Below are 26,291 nucleotides of genomic sequence, written 5' to 3'. Positions count from 1 at the left end.
GGCAGGTCTGATAGGTGCTGATGTTGGGCCAATAACTAGGAGAAAATAGGAACAAGTCAGGACATCTTGACAGCAGATGTAAATGGGAGCAATATGAAGCTCTGAAGCATGTAGTTCTTGTGCTTCTGTCTTCTGAGCGCTGCTGCAGTTTGTTGTAATGACTGTTCTTTCTCCTGCCCAATTGGAATCATTTATTTTTTGTTTACCTACTGTTCTTTGCAGCTTGTTTTCCTTCTAAATACTGAGTTGGGATTTCTACTCTTACTGCTTCTATGAGGTTTTCTTAATGTACAGTTTCGGAAAGCTGCTGTAGGAGTGTGCTGTCAAAGTCACACAGCTTCAGTAAGGTTCTGCTCGAGTTTATCAATGATTTTTGTCAATAATGATTTTGGGCACTGTTTGTATTGAAAAAATCATCTAAATGGAGATCCTGTTAAGATAGTCCTTGTGTAGGTAACTAAAAAAGCATTGGAAATGCAGACCAATGGGAGGGATTTTTGAAGTTGAATAATGGTGGAAGGAAAAGTCTGCAGCTAAGTAAGCACACCCAGTACTTGGACAGGGCTGAAAATACGACATCCATGGGTATACTGTAAGGAGATGACAAGAAAGCATGTCCCCAGTGTAAGAAAGTTACTCATGAATCTGTAGAACCCTCAGGCCTGTATCAAATACAGGGGAATTAAAGGCAATTGCAATGTTGGCTGACAGTTCCCACCATGGAATGATGGATACTATTCCAGTGCCCAATCTTTGATTTTGCTGCAATGGCATTTCAAGCAAATATCAGTCATTATTGTGCTTCGCTGGTCTTGCAAGAAAGAGGAAATGCGAAGGGTGAAGAAGATACACAGGTCTGTATTGGATATGGACTTCTGTTTATATTGAGTTAGAATAGGAGGGATTTAAGCTGTGGAGTTCTGGCAAAATTATTGGAATAATTTAGTTATTAGGATTGTATTTTACTGAATTTGCAGAATCAATACTTCTGTGAGATTTCTGTGCACTTTAAGGTGGGTAGGACAGCAAAGAAAAAACCTTTTTCTGCCCACAACGAACTTCACTCATGAAAGTTGGAAGTTTGGCTTAAAGACGTATTTGTTGTTCCAGAGTATTATTTTTAATAATGAGTCAGAGTGCCCCCCGTTCCTCTGCATTCTCTCTAATATTTCTGTCACTTCTAGCAAACATTAAGTATGAAATTGCATACTTAGGAAGGAAAAAAAAAAGACTGAGTAAGGAGGAACATTTGTGTTTGGGTGACTTTCAAGTGCATCTGCTTCCTTCAGCAAGCACTGTCGTGATCAAGCAGATGATGCAAACTGCTGCAGACTGAGCACAAGATGAAATGACTCCACTTCAGCTTTTGTAATTAGCATTAAAAAGGAAATATTCAGCTGTTAGCTGATGGTTGTTGGTTTTTTTTTTATGGCAATGTTGTGTGTTGAAGAAGAGAACCCAAACTCTCTGAAGCGTTTAGTGAGGTTTTTTTATAAGATTCCTGGAACACATTTGCTTTCTTTTTCTCTTTTTATTAAATACTGTTTAATACATTTGTAAATAGATTATTTACGAATGCAAAATCTCCGTGCAGTTTATGATGTAGACGTTTTTGCATTTCATTTTACAGATGATGCTGCAGTTTTTAACTGATAGCAGTGCTACCTTTATCTTTCCAAATTTGACAGGAAATCAGAAGCTTAAGTCAAAGTTTATTTACATAGATTATGGTTATAATCAGTGCACATTATTGTAAATACTTCACCAACAGTCATTTCCTTAGTAACATGAGTTCTGCTAATGTGAAATATTCCAATGTGCAGTATATAAGGGCTTATCAACTTTTTTTTTTTTGCTGTAAGTGACTGAGATTGTATAATGTAATACCATGTTTACGTTACAACTTCAGATATACAGGATGCTTTTTTCTATATGCTTTTTGCACTGTGGGTAGCTGTTACATATAATGGAGTATATTTACTATTTCAGCTTTAAAATGTGATACATCTTAATTTAATATTTTCAAGTTTTTGTTCTTTTTTCTTTAACACTTTATAAACTTCAATGTTATCCCCTTCTTTTTTTTTCTTTCTAAACTTTGTAATCCTAGTTATCTCTCCACATGAAGGTCTCTCCATCCATGTACAATTATTTTTGTGGCCTGTTTCTGAATTCCTTCCATTTCTTCTATAAATTTTAAAATAGTGAAAGTACCTTTGATTAATATACCAGCAGTATGGCATTGCTGTGGGCTTTTTCTATCATTGTCTTATAAATATGCAAAAATTCTATTTTGATTGCTCTTTTCCATTTTTAGTATCATTTTTAGTGAAGACTTTATCTTACTCATTAAATTCAGATTCCTGGCATTTATGTTTAAAATAATCCATTCTGTTCTTCTTCATGTTGTGTGTTATGCATCCATCACTGAGATCACAGCACCTGTTGAAGTCCTTTCCACATTCTGTACCATTCAGTTTCATTCTGATTAGTTTGAGATGATAGGTGGTTTCTGAAAATGATTACATCTTGTTACTCGTTTTCAATTTCCAGAATATAAATGAACTTTTTGCTTCCCCTTTCCAAAGAAAGAATCCCTCAGCATACAAAAATGCATTTTATTTTCTGTCTACTTTGAAAGTTGGCTATTGGTTTATTCTGGTTGCTTAGTGTTCTGCAAAAGTACTTTTCCATTTCTGGATGAGATAGTGCCAGAGTTGGGTTCTAACCTCTCTCTCCACCCCTCTAAAAATAATAAATATAGTTTATAAAAGCATTGCCTCAAAAAAAAAAAAAAGAAACAAAATCCAATCAATACAATTGTTTTAGAAGTGAATCCCCAAAGAAGGGTACAAAAGCAGCGCCCAATAATGAGGAAGTGACTTTCTAACCATGCAGATCCAGGTGACCCGCTAAATGAAGCCAGAATGCTCCCTTAGTTTAACACTAAGTAGGAAAGTTTTTGTTTACTTTGTTCTATGTAAACTAATGCATTCCCTGTGAGGAATGCCTTTTTTTTTTTTTCTTTCCCTATTGCATGACTCTATCTTAGTACCTAGTACTGATATATGCATGCTAATAGTGTATGTATTTCTGTAGGCTTATACCCACCTATATTCATACAGATATATATATGGCTTGTGTTTCTTCTCCACCTTTCATTAAATAGACTTTTTTCACAATATTCTGGGAAAAATTCCCTGTTCCTAGCAAACTCATCACTGACAAAAGTACGTCAAATTATACATGCAGCCTGTATATTTTGCTTTGACAGGTGAACAAATTCTAGGTAAGTTTTTATTTTGCTTTCATGTAAGCTAGGATTGAGGATGAATAGGAGTTCTTGTCTTGTCTGGTGATTTTGCTTGATAGTAATGAAACCTTATTTTGAACTTGTTTTTTAATAATGCTCTTATTTTCTCTTTGTTTAACTGAAGCTGATTCAACAGGTACTCACTCTCTATATACAACGTACAAGGACTATGAAATCATGTTCCATGTTTCTACTATGTTGCCATATACTCCAAACAACAAACAGCAGGTAAGATGAACTGAGACTGCTTACAGTTAATTTTTCCTGTCTCAAAAGTAGGTGAAGCAATGAATAGTTATGACAAATGTTATTTGTTACTAGCAAAGAAAACACTGGCCATCTGCATCACAAAGATGAGCAAGGCAGGTTATTGTAGGTACACTGCAGGTGTCTAGCTAGATTTTTCTCCGTAAGACTGTTTTCTGTCTTATTATCCATTTAGTAAAACCTTAAATGAAAATATGTATGTTATAATGTCAGTAGTGCATTTGTATTACATATGTGCATACATGACAGTTTTCAGCCTTGTTCGACAAGGTCAGTCATACTTTGATTCAACGAACAGTAATGTGTGCAGAATCAGAGGTGACAAGTGGGAACCCAGAACACTGTGCAGCCACTTGAAAGATGATGAGTGAAACAAATTCATTTTCTTTTATTTTTGTTTATTTTTTAATATACTGAAGAAGTTTGTAGGCTGTCCTGTTTTGTTATTTTGAAGTTCCTGGTCTTTAAAAGGAAAGAAAAGCTTATCAATTAAGGTGACTGATAAAAGCAGACAAAAAAAACCCCCCCAAAACAAAAAAAACTAACTGTTTCTTCCATGCTTTCCTTGGACTACTGCACAGTTTAATTTGAGGCTATCATATTATTTTTGGAGAGAAATAGTGACATTTTCCTTTATCTCAGAGAAAAGCCAAAGACCAGTGAGGATCCCATTACACCTTTTTCAGGAACTGAGCTGTTAATCTAAGTGTCCTGTGTCCACATGAATTCCCTTTCTGATACAATTGAATGAAGTTCATTGCATTTTTGAGTCCTAGACCATCTTGTTGACTATGATGTGTATCCATTTTATTCTAAAGACTCAGTTTGCATTTCTGCAAATAAAATTGACATTTCCTTTAATAATTAAAAAAAACCCACAGCGTTCTTCGTAGCTTCTTTTTATAGAGTAAATACTATGCTATAATTTATCTTTCTTATTTACTGTAGTCTTAGATTTGCTGAATCAATACTGCGTAAGAGAATTGTTATAGACCGCTTTAACAATGATAACAATTTTAATTTGAAATTGAACCTTGTAAAGATGTGTGAAGTGGGAAATGTTTTCCAGCTTCCATGTATTACTGATGGTGAGTCCAATTACATATTAGTAGGTGTTTTTGTTTTTCACGTTTCCATTTAGCTTAAAATTTTCGTGTGTATATATATATATGTATATATCATCAACCATTTTCTTTTTCAGCTTGAAACATAGAACTGAACAATAGTAATAGGAAAAAAAACCACTAAAGACCTTAAAAACTGTGAGAAAAGTTTTAATGTCTGCTTCCTTGATTTCTTTTTTCTTTTTTTTTTTAGCTTCTGAGAAAGCGACATATTGGAAATGATATTGTGACAATAGTTTTCCAGGAGCCTGGAGCACAACCATTCAGCCCAAAGAACATTCGGTCTCACTTCCAGCATGTCTTTGTCATTGTGAGAGTGCACGGTCCCTGTACTGACAGTGTTTGTTACAGGTAACTATCACTGGTTTCACTGAAAACATGGAACTGAATGCAGAGGGAGGTGTAACTCCTCTTTTCTCAGTAGGAAAATGTGATGAAAGATTGAGGTTGTGGAGGTTTTGGGATATGGGAATTTAAAACGTTGTTTCTTAAAAAGTATGTAGGCACACACAAGTATCTGAAGGAGCCACATTCAGTGAGGAAATGGATGTACTCATTTTACTCACTCTCTAGTCAAGCATTCACAAATGCGTTTAAAATTTAGTTCTCGTTTTTCTTCATAGCTGTATTTGAGAAGAATTTTTCCTCTGATTTTTACAAATGCACTTTTTGTTCAGATAATTTAGGCATCTAAACATATATACCCTTTTGGAATGCATGCAGTGAGGAAAATATGAATAAGTCTTCAGAAAGAAGCTACATTCTTGGAAATATTTTGTCTGAAATACCCTTGGCTCTTTATTAGTTTCTCTCCAAGAATACTACAATATAGTGTAACCTTACTAAAAGAGAAAATGCTGATTGATAGTGACATATAACAAGGAACTGCAAAATGAGATTCCTACTTAGAGTAAATTTTGTAACCGTATTAAGTGTAGAAATAACGCTTTTGACTTTTTTAAGTTCAGCCAAACTTCCTTTGTTACATCCTGAACTCTTGCTGTATTTTTAAAATCTCAATTAATCTCAGCAAATTCTTATTTTTTAACTTAAAATAGGAAATGTCAGAGCAGTGGATTTAGAATAGTCATCTGGAAATGAGGGAGCCTTAAAATTGTTTTTAGTGAAATAGAAATGTGTCACTTCAGTCTATAGAGGAAGAGCTAAGGCAGTTGGGTGCAGTGTCCTTGAGATGATATATTCATGTTTTTCACATAATTATGTTAAGGTTTGAAGGTTTTTCCCTCCCCACAAGGTTGTGGCAATGTTTCTTGAAGCAGCAGTACTAGAAGCAATGCTGAATTTTGTATGTGTGTTACACTTTACTGAAGTAGGCATGTTTATATAGATACTTGCTGTAAGGCAGGTTGCTGACTGTGTATAACTGGACTGACTTCTTTTATCCTGAGATTGTTTCCTGACCCTTTATACTAAAAGACTACAAATTGTGAACCATTTCAGTTAGAATGTTTGAGAGGTTGCTTGGGTTTTAAGTTTGCTTACATCTCTCATTTTGAGTTGCACTTCTGGAGGCAAGCTGCTACTTGGTTTACGTACACATGTTCTTAAATTTTGTCAGATTGATTTTGAGGGAAATAAAAAGTAAGAAATCCTAGGAAATCCACAAGGACTATGAATACATTTTCCAGCTGAATTTGTATATGTACAAATACAGACAGATCTGCATTTGCTAGCTGTTTTAAATACCGTGGCTTGTGGTTTCATGTTTTTTCATTATATAGAGCAAGGTAAAGATTTATACTCTTTATACTACAGTAAATTTAAATATCTCAGGACTCTACATCTAGCATAAAGGCTTTCACGTCTCTTTCTTTATTTTTTTCAAATGTTTGCAACTGAAAAGGATAGAATCTTACTGATTCCTAGCAATTAATATAATTATTTGAAAACTTCAGCTTTAGTGACACAGGTCTGGATTTTAAGGGGAGGAGAGAGATGGGGAAAAAAATGTGTCAGTATTGATTTTAGAATTGGCTAGGTGTTAAGTGCCAATTTTGTGGTTTTCTTCATCATGTTGGCCTTCAGTCCTGTGCACAGATGAGACTGACAGATGAGATGGATACTGCCAGCGCATTATATGTTCTTTGTACTGTCTTTAAAGTCCTTTCAACTTCTTTTCTTTATCCTCTCGTCTCGGTACAAACACTTGATTTAGATTTATAGAATTCCATTATGAAAAGTTTTTCTAGGAAAGTTTTCAAAGCAACTTTGACCTCTTTTTCAGTGGATTGTTGGGAACAGTCACATTGATCATAATCCTAGACTAAACAGGAAGCAATATAGCATAAAATTGTACTGGAATTTGTGTAAAGAACTGCATAAAAGGAATAAAATCAAGCACTGTTTTTGCCAGTGATTCTCCCTCCCATGTAAGATAAAGAACATTTCAGAAGCCTGAAATCACTTCAGGATTTCAGTAATTGTGTTTAAGGAGTCAGACAGGTTAGAATAAAGTGTAAAACTAGTGACAGCCAACCTTCCAAGGGAACCATCATATACAATTCTAGTGTATTTCGAAGTGTTTATTTTCCTTATAAAAACTCCATTACCATGATGTTTTGGCCAAAATTAGTTAATACTTTTTCATGCTTTGACCAGAATATGCTAGATCAGATTAGAACTGATGGAGTGGTGGTTGTTACAAAGCTGTTGCAGTGATGACCTCTACTTAGGACAGACTACTGAGTGAATGAGCCTTTCAGCAACTTAATTGTCTAAATTAAATGCTGGAGTAATAGAACATGTCAGAAGTTTTTTGGTTATAATAAGAAGGAGCAAGAATCAGAACTATAGTACCAGACTGGTTATTTTATCTTTCCCCTCAAGAAGTGCAGGATTTTGCATTTTAAGTTCTCTTTAAGCTGAGATACTGAGGATGGCTCAAAAAATTCCTAGATGCAGAAATCTTTGGCCTTCTGTTTATACGCGAAGGAAGATGTGGTCTGCAAACTGGCAAGATTAAAATGTAAATAAGGGTATATTACTGGGAAATTAAGAAAAAACTTTCAGGGGTTATGGAAAAAGGGAAATATATTTATGTATTCAAAAAGTGCTGAATTCACATACAGTCAAACTCTCTGCTTCTTCCTTATTTTCATATTTCTTTTAGTGTTGCTGTGACAAGATCCAGAGATGTACCATCCTTTGGACCACCTATTCCAAAAGGCGTCACGTTTCCTAAATCAAACGTGTTCAGGGACTTCTTACTAGCCAAAGTCATTAATGCAGAGAATGCTGCTCATAAATCAGAAAAGTTTCGTGCAATGGCCACCAGGACCCGTCAAGAATACTTGAAAGACTTGGCAGAGAAGAATGTCACCAACACACCTATTGACCCTTCTGGCAAATTCCCCTTCATCTCACTTGCTTCAAAAAAGAAAGAAAAGTCCAAGCCTTACCCAGGAGCAGAGATCTATAGTTCTGGTGCTATCGTGTGGAGTGTCCATGCAAAAGACTACAGCAAGGGTATGGAAATAGACTGTCTCCTAGGTGTCTCTAACGAGTTTGTAGTCCTCATTGAACAGGACACAAAAAGTGTGGTGTTTAATTGCTCCTGTCGAGATGTAATAGGTTGGACTTCAACAGACACAAATATAAAAATATTCTATGAGAGAGGTGAATGCGTTTCGTTGGAGAGCTTCATCAGCAACATTGATGACATCAAAGAGATCGTCAAAAGGCTGGAGGTTAGAATGTGTTCTCTTGTTTGCTTCCTCTTTCCTTTCTCATCTCCCCCCACCATGAAGGCTTCAGAGTTGCATCAGTGTTTGGGATGCCTGAAGCTGTCCTATTTGCGAATTGTTAAATCTACACAGACTTTCCTGCTTTTATTTCTCAAAATCCTTTACTGATCTGATATTATTTTATCAGCCAACATTAACTGGCTCTGTCAATTGTCTCTGTATTTTAAAAACAAAATAAAACAAAACAAAAAACAACAGGGCCTTCACATGCATAAGTTGATCCTGCACAATAGATACTGATGTCATCATTTTTCTTTTGTAGGTTTTTCCTTATTTTCTCCGGCTTATAAACTTGTTGAAACTTGTTTCAAATGAAACTAATATCTTTGTCTTATTAATGTGCTAGCAGGGTGCAGTCCCAACTCATATTGCAAGCTTAAGATATTCTCTCAATATGATATGATAACATAAAAACACAGTGAATCATGGTATGCAGGACTGCGACAGGGTAGCAGGCTGGTGGAGTATGCTCATTTTTTATCCAATTAAGTCATGAAAGAATGTGCTATATTTCACTATCTTTCCTTTAATTTCACAGCTTAGCTGTATAATGACCAGGAAAAAGGAAAAAACATGTCCTGTTAAATTATTCTTAACTGTGTTTGTGTTCATGGTAGACAGACAAGTTGGCATGGATTACAGTTTACTATGTCTAGTAGCTTATGCCACTACTTTATTATTCTGTTGGAAGGAAACTTGCAGTTTACTAAAACAGCTGGAAATCATAGAATCATAGAATAGCCTGGGTTGAAAAGGACCATAGTGATCATCGAGCTATGAGCACGGTTGCCAACAATTAGACCAGGCTGCCCAGAGCCACATCCAGCTTGGCCTTGAATGCCTCCAAGGAAGGAGCATCCACATCCACCTTGGGCAACCTGTTCTATTGTGCCACCAACCTTTGTGTGAAAAACTACCTCCTAATATCTAACATAACCTTCCCCCTCCACCCCCCGTCTCAGTTGAAGACCATTCCCCCTTGTCCTATCATGTATAGCATGGTTGATTAGTTACCAAAATGTATAAGATAAAATAGACACACTTGTCTAAATCCATGTTTTATCTGTTGCAATCTGCTTTGTTTTTTTTTTCCTAAAATTCTTGTGGTTTTGATAAAAACTTCAAGGCAAAACATGGATTACCAGACTCTACTGAAAATACCAGTTCGAGTGATGAGATCATTTCACTTGATTGTGTACCCAGGACTTAGATATATATTTTCCCCTATTGTATCCTATTAGTGTCCTAATCATTAAATTTCCTGTTTCAATCCACAGCTCATGACTAAGGGATGTGAAACAGTGGAGATGACTCTGCGTAGGAATGGTCTGGGTCAGCTTGGCTTCCATGTAAACTACGAAGGCATTGTGGCAGATGTTGAGCCCTACGGGTACGCGTGGCAGGCAGGACTGCGACAGGGTAGCAGGCTGGTGGAAATTTGTAAGGTGGCTGTAGCCACTCTGAGCCATGAGCAAATGATTGATCTTCTGAGGACATCGGTAACGGTGAAGGTTGTCATTGTCCCTCCCTATGAGGACTGCACGCCACGCAGGTACTGTGTGATAACCGCCTTCAGTCAGAAATTATATTTTGATTTGGGGGATGGTGGAGGTGGGGGAAATGCTGGAGAATACGTGTTAACCTTCAGAAACCTCTGCATGGTTATAAGACAGCATCCAGAGTTCTAAGGTGAAAGAAAAGCTAAGGAAAATATCTAATATTCTGGGCCCTGCAAAATATTTATTATATGCTCCTACTTAATAAAATGTCAAAATAAGCTTACGTATCCTTTAAGCTATATTGATCTGGAAATCAAACAACATATAGAGAACTGTGCATTTATATGCATCAAAAATGTACATTTCAGTGTCTGTGGATGTAGTTCTGGAAAGCTATGAATAGACATATTCGTTAAAGGAAAAAACTATAAGTTAGGTCCTAGAGTCTATCAAATCTGTGGATCTGAGCAGAGAAATTCCTCTAAATTGCAATTTTTTTCACTCCATAGAAGATCTTGCTGCATCTCTCTAACTTCCAATTCTTGTTAATCTTGAGGCTTGTATTTTTGCTCTTACAGGTTTTAAATGTAGTTTAGTCAGAAATAAACATTAACACATGCTTTTATTCCTGAAATGTATATTATCTGCATTTTTCCAGAACTCATACTATCTAAAGTTGTTTTTTTTAATTTTTTACTGGTCCCCTGATCTCTTAAATTGTCTGTAGTTTCAACCACATTCCCAGTGTCTTGTGTTAATTTCTTGTAAATGCTGTGTGATTAAAATGGGATAATCTTTGATGGACTAAGTTTGCCCAGTGGCTAGCTTTAGATTTGTTAGGTTTACCAAGAAAAATGTGTACAGTTACACAAGATCAATATGTTTCTTGCAGTCAGTAGGTTTTGCACTGTTGTGTTCTAATCAGGTAATACCTTTATAGGGATGGATCTTAAATCTTTTTATAATTAGGAACATTAGAACTAAACTTAAATGTGCATTTATTACATTAATATGAAAATACATCTCTAAGCAAAGACATTTATATAAACACTAGAAGAATTCATATTTGTTTTCACTGCGAGACATTCTAAACCCTGTTGTAACTGGTAGCAAACAGGAAAGAAGTTTTATTTGTCCCCTAGTTGTCAATGGAAAATTGAATACGTCAGGGATTAAAATGCACAGTGGCATAAGGTCACCCATGAGGTATTTGGAAAGCTTTTGTACAGTATTTAGTAGCCCAGGCAAATGGAATGTTCAGCTGTAATCATAGCAAAAGGATTAGAGCAGAAGAATCTGTGTGGAAAGCCCAGATCCTATTATTTCTGAACTAAATTAAGTGCAGCCAAAAGCAGGCTTAGCGTTCATGTATCCATATGCGCAGCAGGAAGAGAAATTACTGCACTTTTAGAAACACTGTTCTCAGCAGTCGTGGGTTTTGTTTTCTTGCATGACCGAGTGTTCATAGTAGTTTATTACCTAATTATAAAATTTTTAAAAGTTATTGTTTATCCTGCTTGCTTTATCCAAAATCATTAAGATTTAGGAACTGTGTATTGAATTGGTGGTTATCCTGCATGAATCACTGAAGATTTGGCTTAGATCTTTGTACAAAGCATTATCTCTTTGGCAATCAATTTTTCAAAACTTGTATCCTTCACTGTGTCCTCTGGAGATCATTTAGTATTTCTACTACAGTAGTTTATACAGACCATTAGCTAAAATGAATATTGGTATAGTACATTCACATGAGGAGCAATTCCTATCCAAATAAATTGATTGACATAAGTTTGGAGGAAGAGCAGGAATGCAGTTAAGGTGAGACGACTTGCCAGCAGTCACGTATGCAAGGTTGGTAGCAGATTAAAAAAAAAAAAAAAAAAAGCCCCACCCACATCATAGAATCATAGAGTTGCACAGGTTGGAAAAGACCTTAAAGATCATTAAGTCCAACCGCAACCTAACCAACTACCCTTTCTAACAACCTTCTGCTGAACCATCCCTGAGCACCACAAATTGTTTTTAAACACATCCAGGGATGGTGACTCAATCACCTCCCTGGGGAGCCTATTCCAGTGCTTAACAATCCTTTCCATAAAGAAGTGCTTCCTGATATCCAACCTAAACCTCCCCTGGTGCAACTTGAGGTCATTTCCCCTCATCCTGTCACCTGTCACCAGTGAGAAAAGACCAGCCCTGCTCTCTCTATAATCACCTTTCAGGTGCTGGAATAAGGTTACCCCTCAGCCTCCTTTTCCCTAGACTAAGCAGCGCCAGTTCCTTCAGTCTCTCCTCCTAGGGCATATTCTCTGAGCCCTTCACAAGCTTTGTTGCCCTTCTTTGGACCTGCTTCAGCATCTCAATGTCCTTTCTGTACTGAGGTGCCCAAAACTGAACACAGTACTCATGGTGAGGCCTCACCAGTGCTGAATACAGGGCAGGGTGACTTCCTAGTCCTGCTCACCACACCATTTCTGATACAAGCTAGGATGCCATTGGCCTTCTTGGCCATCTTGGCCAAGGTCACGTTTAGTTTCCAAATCACTCTCCCTGCATCTTACATGAACTGTGTTAGCTTGTGTCCTATCTTAGTTCAGTTTTTGTGCTGCTGTGTTCATGTTTTATCCTTAGGAAGGAGGGGATGTCTTCTGTTTTGGCATCTACAGTTATTAGCAAGTGTTGTATTTTCTACTATGATAACTTTTGTGCAGTTTCTTTTTTTTTGCTTTTGTAGCACAGTAATCAGATGAGCAGTAGCAATGCTTGTTAAATACATGTTTGTTAAAAGAAGGCTTGCATCTTCTCTTTCTTGTAGTTGGCTCAACTTCTGTCTTCAAAATTTTATCCTTGTAGACAAAATATATTTGTTTTGCTTTCCAGAACAGTGTTTTTTATAACAACATTTTGTTTTGTTGTCCTTTTTCTTTTCCAGAAGTTGTTCTGAAAACTACCGTATGCCAGTGATGGAATACAAAGTGAATGAAGGAATGCCATATGAATTCAAATTTCCCTTCAGAAATAATAACAAATGGCAGCGAAATGCAAACAAGGGACAGGGACCTCATGTGGCTCAGGTACCATCCCAAGTTCAAAGTCCAGTGCCATCTAGGATTGGCTCAGGGAAAGGAGAAGGGAAAATGCCACCCCCAGAACGAGCAGCCAACATCCCACGAAGCATCTCTAGTGATGGGCGCCCATTGGAGAGCCGGAGGTACGTATCTTCTTCACAAATCGCTTTTTATTGCTGCTCAGAATTCTGTCTTGAAAAAAGCACAATAGGTTTATCTAAGCATCTAAGGACTGCTTTCTTTTCTTGTCTGTAATTAGTCAAAAGGCAATATGAATATGAGTGAAACAGCCAAAAGGAAATATGTTTGCTTGACTTGACTAACCAGAAAAAGAAGTGCTACTGGATTGATAGGATATGTTTCACTGCATTGAGTGATATTCTAAAATTCCTACATTTTTGTTTAATGTTTGAGTGATGTCAGAGTTTTAGATCTAAATTTTCCAGAACCTCTGCGTTTTAAAGAAGTGAATTTAAAATTCATAGCTTGTTTAGAGGCTTGGTGGAATAATCGAAAGCTCCTGAGGCAGAAATAGCATTTAACATTGTTCAGTAAGGAAATACCAACCTGTGCAGAGGGCAAATTTATCAACTGGGACACTTTTAGACTTCTTAGGCTGAAGAGTAGATTGTTTTAAATTTGCATTTCTGTAGAGGGAATTTTTTGTTTGCTTTTTAAGAAAGAAAACAATTATTTAGAAAGATATCAGACATATCCTGTCACATTTTCAAATGAACTGTCATTGTTTTGCTTATCTGTACAAATCTGTTGCATTTCTGCATTTACAAAGAGACTTGTTGAGGGAAATAAGCTCATGCCTCATGTTTTGAAGAATTCCCTAAGAAAAAATAAAGTAGAAATAACGTGTATAAAGTAGAAAATTTAGAGGTGCAATAAAAGAAGGTCAAGCATTTTTTTGAATCAAGAAGAACTGAGGTTAATTAAAAATAAAAATAAAAATAAAAATAAAAAGATGGTAAAGCCAAGACCAGAGAACTACCAACGTGAAATCATTTGAAACTTGTGTAGGCTAAATATTAACAAGTGGCAATAGTTGGTAAAGACGTTATTTTCTTGCTTAATTTTTCATTGAATATTGTCATACTTCTGCACTTAAACTGATTAGTTTGTATGTCTCATGCTTCCCTATCCTTGTAGCTTTCTTATAAGCTCAGTTGATGTGTGCTTAGAACTTGCATCATCAGAAAATTGGCAACTTGAAATTACTGGTAATATATGTTATATGCCTAGATAATACTGTGTGTGTGTGTGTGTGCATATATGTATGTATTCTTTTAATTTTTCTGGTAAAGTTATTTGTGAGGGAGACTGCAAAAGCCAGTGAGGCATTGGACTTTGTTCTCTCTCTTATGGTATGTTTGGACCAAGATAAAAATTGCATGGCTTTGTGCCATATTCCCCTTACAGTTGGAGACAAATAGGTGATGAATTTGAAGGAATGGGAGTAGGTCTGTTTTGTTTTGTTTTTGGTGGGGTGTGGTGTTTGTCTTCCTGCCTGTCCAGTGCTGTAGAATCTTACTCTGTAATTATGGGAGGCATAGTAATACCTGGGCAAAGTTTCAGGGAGTGGCAGGACATCAGATACAACTGAACTGCTGGTTTTTTTTCCCAGAAGCACCTGATGCTTCATGGCACTAACCAGAGAGTTTTGTCCAGAATCTTGAGTTGTTGCTTTCTTTCTTTGTGTGGAGGACGGTGAGGCCCTGACTGCTGAGAGGTGTGGTATTATTAACTGTGCTTTTCTTGCACATAAAAATCCTCATGGACAACACAACACCCCTAAAGCATCCAAGATTTATCCACTCAATGGATGCTTCTAGAAGGGAGTTCTGGCCTGACCAGTGTTTTGCAAAGGGAAGATTGCATTTCCGTATATTTTGTATTTGTTTCCAAAAACTGAAACTTTCCATTTCTTTCATTTTCAAAGCATGTTAGCTGTTTTTTTTTTTTATTTTTTTATTTTTTTATTTTTTTTCTCCAGACATTCTTTGTTTTTTGTTTTTGTTTTTGCTTCGGAAGGGCTGTAGTGGATTTTTTCATCCTGAAGCATATATTACCAAAGTATCATTTTGTTTGGCAGGGTTGTTTTTCTTTTTTTATTTTTTTGGAATGCCAAAAAAATACATTTTATGTCTGCTCTAAACGTGTTAATCTTGGCTGGATCAAGTCTGAATATAACAGCAGCTGCATGAGGTTAATGTGTTGCCAGTTAAAGTGAATAAATATACTGTTACATCATTTGAAAGGAATATGGAATAGGGAGGGAACAAACCAAACAGTAAGATTACTTCAATAGGATTACTCTATTTTTCATTTTCTGCACAACAAAAGCATTGCATTTTAGAAAGCTCAAATATTTCCATTGTTATTGTGTAAAATGTCTGAAATGAATCAAGATGAGACTTTCATAGCCCTCTTACTCCAGCATAGCCCTTTTTGTGTTCCCATTGGCAGTGATCTCCATTAATGCTCAGGGTAGGGCTGGCTCGTTTTGTTTTTTCAGCAGTCCACTATTGCCTCACTAGTGAGAGTCTAAGCTGAAGTTGTTACCAGCCTACCAGGAAGTAATTTTATTTTTATAAAACACCTTATCATTCTATTGGTTTTCACTTACTTTTGTCAGCCATCTGTCGAGAACCCAGGAGAGAATCAGAGGAGTGTTATAGGTCCTTATTATGCCTCATTAGCAAAGCTGTGCAGATTGCCTCTCTTTCCTTACTACCATTAGGGCTTCACTTTCCAAAGGAAAGTGCTGCCTAACTGTCAATGGGGCTGGAAATTTACCTGTGAGGACCAAAGTCATTAAGCAGTTTCAGAAATGAAGTACAGCTGTGCTCTAGATTTCACTAGCTATCATTTCTGTTTCTTCAGTGCCAAACCCCATGTAAGACTTGCTGATGTCTGACCGATTTTAATGCTTGGTTTTTTTGAAATTGAAGGTGGAATATATGGTGCCTTGTTCCTGCCATTGGCAGCACGTTGTTTATTGACTGCAGGTCAGTCAAATAGAAGCACTGTTGTATTTCTGATTTATCAGGCCTTACACGTTGAAAGTGTAACTCTTTTTGAATTACCTGCTAGAAATATTTGACTGATGATTGCTTCATACAACTAGTTTCTAAATACAGATACTTAGTGAAACAAATTTAGATTTTTGCCTGTTATTTTTGCTTCAGCTCATTTATCTATGTTAAGTAAAAGCAGATTATCAGTCCTGCAAACAGGAGGATTTCAGTTGTGTATCACATAAACCTGTTGGCATCATGAAAAACCTGCTACTGTAAGTGGAAGAGTAACTTACTTGACAGTCCCTGATGGATGGCAGGTCAGTGTCTAACCTGCAGAGTTTTTTGCCTTTACTGAATTGTCTTCATGCACGCAACTCATTTGCACAGACTTAAATTGTCACTATTCCTCATAGTGTTCTGCATCCTTGAATGTAGTCATGAGTGATGTGCATGTTTGTAGTAGCAGGAAAAATAATTAAAGACTGTATATATCTTAATATAAATATCTAATTTTACTGTAATATTAAGATTGAAAGATGTCATAATATATATACAATAGATTCCTTTCACATTAATTAGTCCACATGGGACACTGTGCACTCTATATCCCAGAATAAATATCAGATTAAGACATGAAGGAAAGCAGCAACAAACCACATATATGAAGACTGCTCCATAAGTAATGCCTCCCACTTTATTATGTTGGCCCTCAGTGTCAGTGGTGGATGCTGGCAGTATGGCAGTAGAGGTTGAACCTTCCCACCAGTATTCCGTTATATTTTGTTGCTGTGCTGTGATGGCAGCAGAGGGGCAGTCTGACAGAATGGCATCAGGCATGTAAATGTGTCTGAAGCAAAGGGGTGGAGTTCAGTTTCTCCACATGGAAAAAATGACACCCATTGACTTTCAGTTGTTGAACATTTATGGAGACCAACCAGTGGATGTGAGTGCAGTGAGGCAGTGGGTGATGCATTTCAGCAGAGGGAACAGCAACAGTGCGTCACCTCTGCTGACAGATTTTTACAAGTGCAGCATCCAAGCTCTTGTTTGTTGCTGGTGAACATGCACAGCTAATGGTCATGACTATGTCGAAAACGTGTGCTGTAGCTGAGAACTTGCTCTGTCAAGTCGTGTTCTTTTGTATCTGTTGTAGTTGCCATCAAAATAGACAGGTGACATTACTTGCAGATAAGCAACTTACATATATTTTTAAGTATACTAGAGATTGGAGAAGATGTAATTTTGGATTTACTTATTTTTTTCCCCCCTCTCACTATTTTGAACATTTCATCCAGTTGGCTTCCAGACTTTATTATGAAGAAAAAAAATATGTGAGGAAAGGTTATGAAATAGTGCTCGGTGGTAATCTCTTCTTAACTTATCATAAACTGAAATTAGTCTTAACTAAAACCTGACTCAATAAACATTTGAAAAATGTGAAAACAAGTGAGCAAAGCACCCTGGGGAACTTGACTGAACCTCATAATGTGATTAAGTGCTGCACTGAATGGAAACTTGAGACTCTGATTTGAAAATACATGACCACGGTCAATATTTCAAACCAAATAATGAACTGAATTATGGCATGACTGCAGTCAAGCAATGGCCACAAAATTCCACAAAATTCCACAATAGAGAAATATTGGAATAATGTTCATTAAGAGTGGTTTAATTCTAACTGAGGACTATGGAGTGCAGTTTGGGCCTGAAACTTCTTCATTCTTCAAACAGTATTTGTTAATAGTTGGTGGCAGTAACTGTGTAACAGTTTATAGGCTAATGCCTGCAGGCAGATTCTAGCTTAAATGATTCCTATGTCATAAAAAAAGCCTATTTTACTGTTGATCAGCTTGCATCAGTAGCTTTTTTTATAATACAAACAAGCAAGCCTCCGTGCCCATCTCACTGCCCATTGAATGAACGTTTTCTAGCACATGCATTTCCTTCCGTAGTGATTTCAAGTTTTCTTAACATCCCTCAAATTAAAATTCAAATTAAAATGTGTTTTCTAGTGACACTAGGATCTAGAACTGGATATAGCAGTGACAAAACAGAAGTTTGTTACAATTATTATATCTTTAGCCAAACTCACGTTCCACAAATTTATGAGAAGTACCACGTTGTTTGTGATCAAGAGCTGGTCTCTTGTTTGACAGTGGCCATTAGCAGGGACCAGGGAAAACCAAAAAAAATATTCTTGTGCTATTGGCATAACTGTAAATGAAGATGACTTTGTACCAGATCCAGCAGTCTCCTGGTTATCTGTAGTTTAAGAAATTCCAGAGTTGGGTGCATCCATATTGTAATTTAACAGCTGTGGGTGGTATCTGGGTGCCTTTACAGTTTACAGTTCTCCTGTCCATACTTTTGTCATGAGGAATGATGAATAATGTTTTGTTTGCTTAATCTAACGTAATTCACATTTGGGCAGACAACAGGCAGAAATGATTAAAAAAGAAACAAGAAAACCAACCAAACAAACAAAAAAAAAAAACATCTGAAGCCTGTTCAGTTTATCTTTGTACAGAACCTATTCTGTACCTCCAGTCACTTTCTTGTCTCCCTTCGTATCTTTCCTTGTACTACATATTTTCTGAAATGCGATAATCAAAGTGTAGAAAAAGTGTAGAAAAATATTCATGAAGATATGCAGTGTGGTGTGAGAAGGTACAATATGATGGCATAATTGTGTTTTATCTATCCCTTTCCAGACCTGCTGATGTACTTTCCTCTTTTTTTTTTCTTCCCCTTTCTAAGCAGTTTGTTTCCCTTTTTAACCTGAGAGCAGGCAGTCAGGGTTATTAGAGAAATGTTGCGTGCTTCAGTACGATTAGGACTGTAAAATCAAGTTCTTGGAAAGTAATTGTGCCAGAATTAAGATTTGCTGTGCGATTTTATTCAAGCACTTTATGTAACCATACTTTTTGATACTTTCCCTGATTAAATTACAAGATTTTTTTCTTAACAGAGAACATCTGCCTCATTCACTTCACACAGTTGAAGTGAAATTGAAGCGAAGCTCATTAAAGAACAGCTATTTAATATTTTTCCTCTTCATTACTCCATCCTTTATTTACTGGATGCTATTCAAATCCCACTGTAAAGATGCAGTTATTAATTCCCCACTAAGCATTACAGTGGTGCCCATTACTGTAGTTTCTGAATGCTTCACGCGCATTAATTAAACTGAATTTTCAAAACTTCTGTCTGAAAATAGATTTCTTTGGACCTCTTCAGATTAAGAACAAAGGTAGAGACAGAAATTATATTCTAATCATTTCTTACATTCTATTTTGAGCATCTCAAATTTGGAAGTGTGCCCAGCATTGTTAATATTTTATGTATTCAAATTACAGCTTCAAATTAAAGCTTCAGCTGCTTTGGTAAGTTCTCAGCACAGAAGTAAATCAGGCCTCAGAATCAAATAAGGCCTTTGGGAAACTTGCAATTAGTGACAATGAATGAAAAATTGTCTTTAACAAATACACCAGTGATCATACAGGACTGCTGTAGCAAGTGTAAAATGAGAATTCAGTTTGTTAAGTCAGCATGGAAGTGCCTCTAATATAATGCCAGCCTTTCCCTTCTGTCAGCCTGCACTTCTGCATGGCTGTGCAGTTCTTGTAGAAGTTGTTCAAGGACAAAATAAAACCGTATGACTGAGAGGAGACCAGGGTGTGATCTTATGATTAAAGAATGACTTAGGCCATAGACAAAAGCATGCTAGGCTAACATTTTTCCTGTGATGTTTATATTACGTACATACGCAAGCTGAAGACTTGAGAAAATTACAGCAAATTAAATTAGTAAGAGCAAGATGGATGCTTTCAATGTCTTTGTCATACTAAACAAGTATATGCCCATCCCACTCATTGTTTCCATAAAAGATGTTTTCTCCCCATACACAGCAAAATTCAACTAGTCCTTTCAGGATGAAGTAGGTCTCTTAGAGCTAAATCATGCATGGTCCAATCCCAGTTCAATTGACTGTAATTTATTTGTATCTTTCTAATGCAGTGGTCGCTTGGCCTACTTTTAAGTTCAGTTATGGAACTCATGCACTTAACCATTTTGGAATTTCTTCTCAAATTTGTCTTTTAAAATAGATAATGGTCTCTTTTAGTTTGCTATAATTATATATAAAAAAACAAGCATAGAATGTCATAACTACAGGGCCATACTGCTAACAATATCCTTTTTGTCTTGGGAAGTGATTTTCATCAACAGATTTCAAATCAGCTTAAAAAGTCAATTTGAGCAGATTTACTTTCATGTTCTTCTGTCTTATTTGCTTGTTTCGTGTAAAAGGAAAGTCTTTCCCTATTGATGTTTTTCAGCAGTGCTTAGAATTTACCAGTAAAATGTATTTCCATTTTAAATAAATAGGATGTCCTTCCTAATTGGCTGTTCCTTGGTGCTGTTCAGATCACATTTATAACAATTTTGTTTGCCCTTGAGGTCTTTCAACTTTGTAAATGAATTATAACTCCATGACACAATTCTGAAATCCTGACATTCCTTCTGAACAGTGCTGTTGCTTCTGGGTAAGGCACAGAGAGTAAAGAAAAGACGCAGCTGATTCTGAAGTAAAAGTATAATCATTTTTTCAATAGAAAAAATAATTTCACAGAAATTATTGAAGGGTTTCCTTGCCGTTGATATTAAATTAAATGTATGTGCTTAATATAGACTTGTGAATGCTATTGAAAGCACATATTTTTGTTGGCCAGACTAGGTTTTGTTTTGTTTTTTTTCTTTATAAAAATGCCTCTGGGAAAATGAATGCACTGCTCCCCAAATTTTCAACTTTTGAACTGTTTACAATCAAATAATTTCAGAAATGTTGCTTGATAAATGTGAAATAAATTCCTTTTGGTAGACTAGAAGGTAATTAATTGCTTGTACTTGCAATGGTCAGGAGTTGAGTCGTTCATTTCTTGTCTGGGAAAGAGTTACTGTTACTAGTTTGTACTTGGGGAAACTGCAGTCAGGAAGTTGGGTTCTTGACTGTCCCATTGCTTTTTCTCCCTTTTTAAGATTTAGTTTGCTGTTTGTTTTTGTTTTTGTTTTTTTTTTTTTAATTGTTTCAGTATGCATATACTGGAATGTACACACAATAAGCTGCTGGTGTATCTTTTTTATTTATTTTCAGAAAAGTTTTTGAAAGTACTTACAGTGAGTGTGAGTGTCTGTCACTTGTTTTCAAATGCAGGTTAAGTGAATAGACTTGTGAATCTCTGGGCCCCGTTGGTGTACTGACACAGTTGGCTGTGTGTTTCTTTAGAGTTAATAAGCAGTTTTTAAGCAGTTTCTAATGTGTAGGTTGCAGGGGTTTTTTTCCAAGTTAGAATGAGGAAAGATTTGTATTCACAGTAAATTTTATTGCTCATGGATGGCATAATTCAGTCATCTTAGCTTGCTGCAGAAGTGCTGAATGACTCCAGTCACCGCTGAGTGGAACAAAAATCTTAATGGCAGCACTGAATTCAGTTGGGGCTTGGGAAACAAAGCAGAAAATGATCTAGAAAAGACTTCAACTGCAGAACAGGATATACAAGTAAATCGTTATAAGCGTGTAGCTTCCAGCCCAAATGCATTTTAGCCAATTTATTTGCTGCATTGTTTTTCCAACAGACTTCATAGAGCTCAGGTCTGTACTTTCAGTGACCTCTAATATTTTATATGAGAACATTAAGTTAGGGAGAGTTTAAATATATTCTTAAATAATATTTCATTTTTAAACCTTTAACTTGAATGTGGACAAGTTTGGCAGCATAGGTGTGTAAGCTTGCTACTCTGAGTTTGCATAGACAACTTTAAATTCCAGGCAAGAGTTTCTGCTGAAAAGTAGAAATAGATCGCTCTATTTGGTATTTGGGAGAGGAATGTCATGCTTCATTATTCCTTACAATCAATCTGCAAAAAGTAACTCAAGACTTCAGAAAATGGGATGCTTTCCTAGTGTGTGCTGAGATTTCCTTCCCTTCACACACACTTGCCTCTCTTCATTTGCTCCTCTACATCCACCTTCTGTTAGCTGATTTTCCTCAGTTTCCACAAGGAATAGATTTACAGTGACTCTCTGCTGTCTCCCTGGTGCCATGTTCTTAGCTGCTCTGACAGTTTGCATTAGACAGTCCATCATGCTTTGCATTACGCTACTGCTGTTTGAATTGCTGATGTGACCGATTCCTCTGCTCTGAACAGGTTGTCTCCTGGTTCTGATGTCTACGTGACAGTTTCATCCATTGCATTAGCACGGTCGCAGCAGTGTCGCAATTCTCCAAGCAACTTATCAACCTCAAGTGAGACTGGCTCTGCTGGGAGCACATACAGACAAAAATCTATGCCAGAGGGGTAGGCACTAGACTTCTTTCATATTCTTTTTTAGGCAGCCTTTTGTCTCCGTTCCATTTGTTGTAATGTATGTTAAACTGAGGGAGTGCTTACACAGGCTCCTGCCAAATGTTCTTTAAACGCATTAAAGCATGTTTGTACTCAAATATAATTGTCATGCCTGCTGGAAGTCGCATTTTAAAATTCTTTGCTTCCGCCTTTTCCCTTCGTGCCCTAACATCTATCATCTCAATCCACAACAGAGCTCAGGTTGAAAGCTCATAAAGGGACATGTATATCTCTCTAAAAATCTAAATTAAAGCTACTGGTCTGATGTTGCAAATTACTTCCTTTCACAGATTTAGATTCTGAAAGAAAGTAAATAATAGGTTGGGGATTTGCAGTCTATGCTAATAGTTGAAGCAATATAGCGGTGACTCCAAACGTGTAGGCGCAAAGGTGCTGAATAATACATAGCTAGATTTTTTTCTATGTATTCATAGCTGCCTTATTTTACGGCACTCTCATCCAACTTTTCTCCAAACTCTGAAGTGATCCAGTGTCAATGTAAGGAGCAATCTGCAGAGGAAGAAATTATGTCTCTTTCATTTTCAGAGAACACTGGAAGAAGCAATAAATCAAGCTTCTCTGAGTAGGGGAAAAAAAAATGATTGTTAGTAAGAGAGCTATCTACCATATTCCAAATTATTTCCTGTTGAGAAAAGAAAGGACGAAAGTGCTGATAGTTCACACTGTAAAGCTTTCCTGTGAAATCTTGAGTACATTGCTTGTCATTGTGTGTAATTAATTCTATTTTGCATCTTTTATAAAGTAGAACATCTTTATTTTTAAAAAAATCACATAATTACCAAGATTAAATGTCGTTTCTTGGAACTGCTTAGTACAAGCTACTGCTCTTTTTATTTATTTCTTTAAGCACAAGCAACAATCTTTTGCCTGTTTAAGCATCTAGGAAGGAACAATATCCAGTATCAGCCCAGGGAATGCTTTTCAGGGCATGTATTTGAACAGGTGTTGCTCATTGTTCCAGAGCACTGAAGATTTGTCCTCCAAGTATTCTCCTTCTGGCCTGGTTTTAGTTTTTCAGAGGAAGCTATCTCTTCCCTGTTGACATGTTCATGACAGCCTTTATTTGTGAGACTATTACTGTTCCGGCCTGCTGACATTCGGAGATTTGCTCAAAACCCACTGATCTTTATTTTAAGCAAATGTACAGAACTCTGTAGCTCAGAAGAGCACTTCAACTTTTTTTCTATGCTGCATCCTTCTGTCTCATTCATGCCAGCAGCAATTGTGTTGTCTTCAATTCTGAAGAGCAGCTTGTACTCTCAGTATGTTGTCTGCTTTTTCCAGCTACGTCATTTGCTCCAAGAATTGTTGCTGCCATACATCCATACACCATAGCTGCTTGAGTAGGAAGGGATTTTCACATGCTGTGTTTTCATTTTAAATTGGCCTCATAACACACCAGCACTGTTCCTCAGCCCTTTTCCTTCTTTTAGGAATTGTACACATATGTTCACTGCAGCATCTTTGAGCATTTTGCAAGGTGATGCATCCTGGAAACCTTGTATACACAATTTGTTTTTCAAGTTTTAATTTAGTCCAAGTGAACAACAGTTTAATGGAATAATGAAAGGAGTATTTAATAAATGAGCTTTGTTACTTTAAAAAAAAAAATCGTTTATAAAACTCCAATGATGTGACTTGTCAATTCTGTCCTTAAAGAAATGCATATTGCATCTCATACTGTCCTTGTACACACAAATTATGTTTACTCAAGACTTCCCAAATCTTATCAACCAGGCTAAAGAGAAAGCACAAAAAAGATCATTAAGAATGAAATTTTCCCATGCTTCAGTAAGCAAAGGAGCATTTGTCACCTTGCTAAGAAATTCATTACAGTTCCTTGTGCATCTTTTCCTGAAATGTGTATGAGACTAAATTCCAGGCAGCCCTGCAGAGGTGTCTGCTATGCCAGATAGAGCTGGTCAGAGAGTAACCTATATATATTGATAGCTAGGGGAGAGATAGTGTCATTCAATTGTTGAGGTGTCAGAGTAAATACTTGGCTGAAGAGGCATCGTGGCATAAAGGTATTCTTCCTGATGTGAAGCTCCATGTGCTCTGGGTATGCCAATCCCTGTGACTTCCCAGTGCAGAAAATCTCATCCACAGACTCTGTGTGCATGTTTCTTTCTCAATGCGTGATATGATTGATTTTGAACAGTTTGTGAAACTTAAAATGACTGAAAATGTGGGTGTAAATCCAACGTTTGTCAGACATAAGAGTAGTAATTACTGCCTCTTCTACGTTATGGGTCCATATCCTGACTTACATAGGGATATAAGCCCAAACTTTGATGCCTTCAAGAGTATCCATTGGGTCTTGATGTATGTATATTTTTTCATATATTCGTCCTGAGCTTACATGAAGGTAGGTACATGTCATAAATGATAGCAAATGTAGTGAAAATACTGAAATAGTGAGTTTCTTCTAAAGACTGTGTATTATAAATGTGTATTTAAGCCATTTCCCTGTTCATTTAGTCTATCTTGATTTCTGCTTAGTATTCAGGTTCCTCGCTACATACTGATGGGTTATATATTTAATCAGGATAGTATATGGCACGAAGTTGCACTTCTGATATCCGCTTTTAAACAGCTCACTTCATGTCATTGCATTTTTATTTATTCATTTATTAACATATTTTGCTTTTCAAGTAGTAGAGCAGTGGTTTTAATGAAATAAAGCTAGCAATGTGATATTTTTCTTTACGATGTCCAGCTATTTTTAGAGATAAAGTATACAAAATGAAAAAATAACTCTTCGTATATGTGAATGTATAGGCTTTAGGTAAGAGAACCACATATGGAAAGTAAAATATGGATGCAGCACAACTTAGTCAAACTAAGATTTCCTGGATTTGGGGCTTTTTCTTTTATGTACCGATGTCTGGTTACTTCACAATGAAAACACACTGCCCAGAATGCTTTGCAAGTCTTAGAAGCTTGGAAAGTACCTGAGATCAGTCTTTAAAGTATACCAGCTTTTAAAGTATTGTCTTCAAGGCTTTTTATGCATTTATTGAATTGGCAATAATTCATCGTATTTAATTTAAGTATTTGATTGAGTGAACTTCTAGCTGTAGTGTATGTAGAACTTGGATGGATAAGGAAGAGCTTGACTTACATAATGCAATTTCAGTTTAAAGCGTTTGTATTCACAGGGTAGGTGTCCAGATGTTCTTGACTTTTTTTTTTTCTTCAACAAATCATATACTGGCTATGCCAGGGGAGATGAAAAAAGGGTCTTATTTGTCTAAAAAAACAATGGAAGGCCCAAGTTCAAATTTTGACATCTTGGAGCTATGCTGGATGTACATACATATTCCAGCAGCTTATCTTTAAAGGTAGGAGTGTGATTATGTTCTTCTGAATTACATAGTCTTTGATGGGTTCTTTTGAGTTCGTGAGTTGGAGAGCTTTCAAATGGGATCACAACACTGACTTACTTCTGATGATTTGGCAGATGTCATTTTTGTAATAGAGGTCATGCAGGCAGTCTGTAGCTATTGATGTGAGTAGAAATCAATTTGGGATGTTTTATTTTCTGTTACTATGTCAAGCACTGACAGCTAGAAATAATACTTGATATACGGAATATATTGGTTGGAATTCTTTTGGGTGTTACACTCTGCATGTAGTTTGGGTTGTTTTTTCTTCCTCCAGAGTATGTAAAATGTTTTGTTTTGTTTTTTTAAAGAAGAGAAAAACATTATTCTTGAAGAATTGTTAATGATTGACCTGCTAATTCGGAACCCAACTATGCAATACAAAATTATAGCTGTAGTTCTTACAGGCATTGCA

At 36.4% G+C, this 26,291-nt stretch overlaps 1 protein-coding gene across 4 annotated transcripts in view; it reads left to right on the top strand.

Annotated features, from left to right (window-relative positions):
* Nucleotides 1-26,291, top strand: part of SIPA1L1 (signal induced proliferation associated 1 like 1) — a 191,074-nt gene that overhangs the window by 139,792 nt on the left and 24,991 nt on the right. For all 4 annotated transcript variants that reach the window (XM_042813649.1, XM_042813645.1, XM_042813646.1 and 1 more), the window contains 6 exons: nucleotides 3,438-3,541; nucleotides 4,898-5,055; nucleotides 7,835-8,411; nucleotides 9,746-10,020; nucleotides 12,900-13,178; nucleotides 22,272-22,421. In XM_042813649.1, coding sequence (XP_042669583.1) covers nucleotides 3,438-3,541; nucleotides 4,898-5,055; nucleotides 7,835-8,411; nucleotides 9,746-10,020; nucleotides 12,900-13,178; nucleotides 22,272-22,421 — 1,543 coding nt within the window. The remainder of the gene's footprint in view (nucleotides 1-3,437; nucleotides 3,542-4,897; nucleotides 5,056-7,834; nucleotides 8,412-9,745; nucleotides 10,021-12,899; nucleotides 13,179-22,271; nucleotides 22,422-26,291) is intronic.

Source organism: Centrocercus urophasianus, unplaced genomic scaffold (genome assembly GCF_019232065.1).
Source record: "Centrocercus urophasianus isolate 14NV4802_14NV808 unplaced genomic scaffold, USGS_Curo_1.0 seq_14, whole genome shotgun sequence".
Taxonomy (NCBI): Eukaryota; Metazoa; Chordata; class Aves; order Galliformes; family Phasianidae; genus Centrocercus; species Centrocercus urophasianus.
This window is presented reverse-complemented; position numbering and strand designations above follow the sequence as displayed.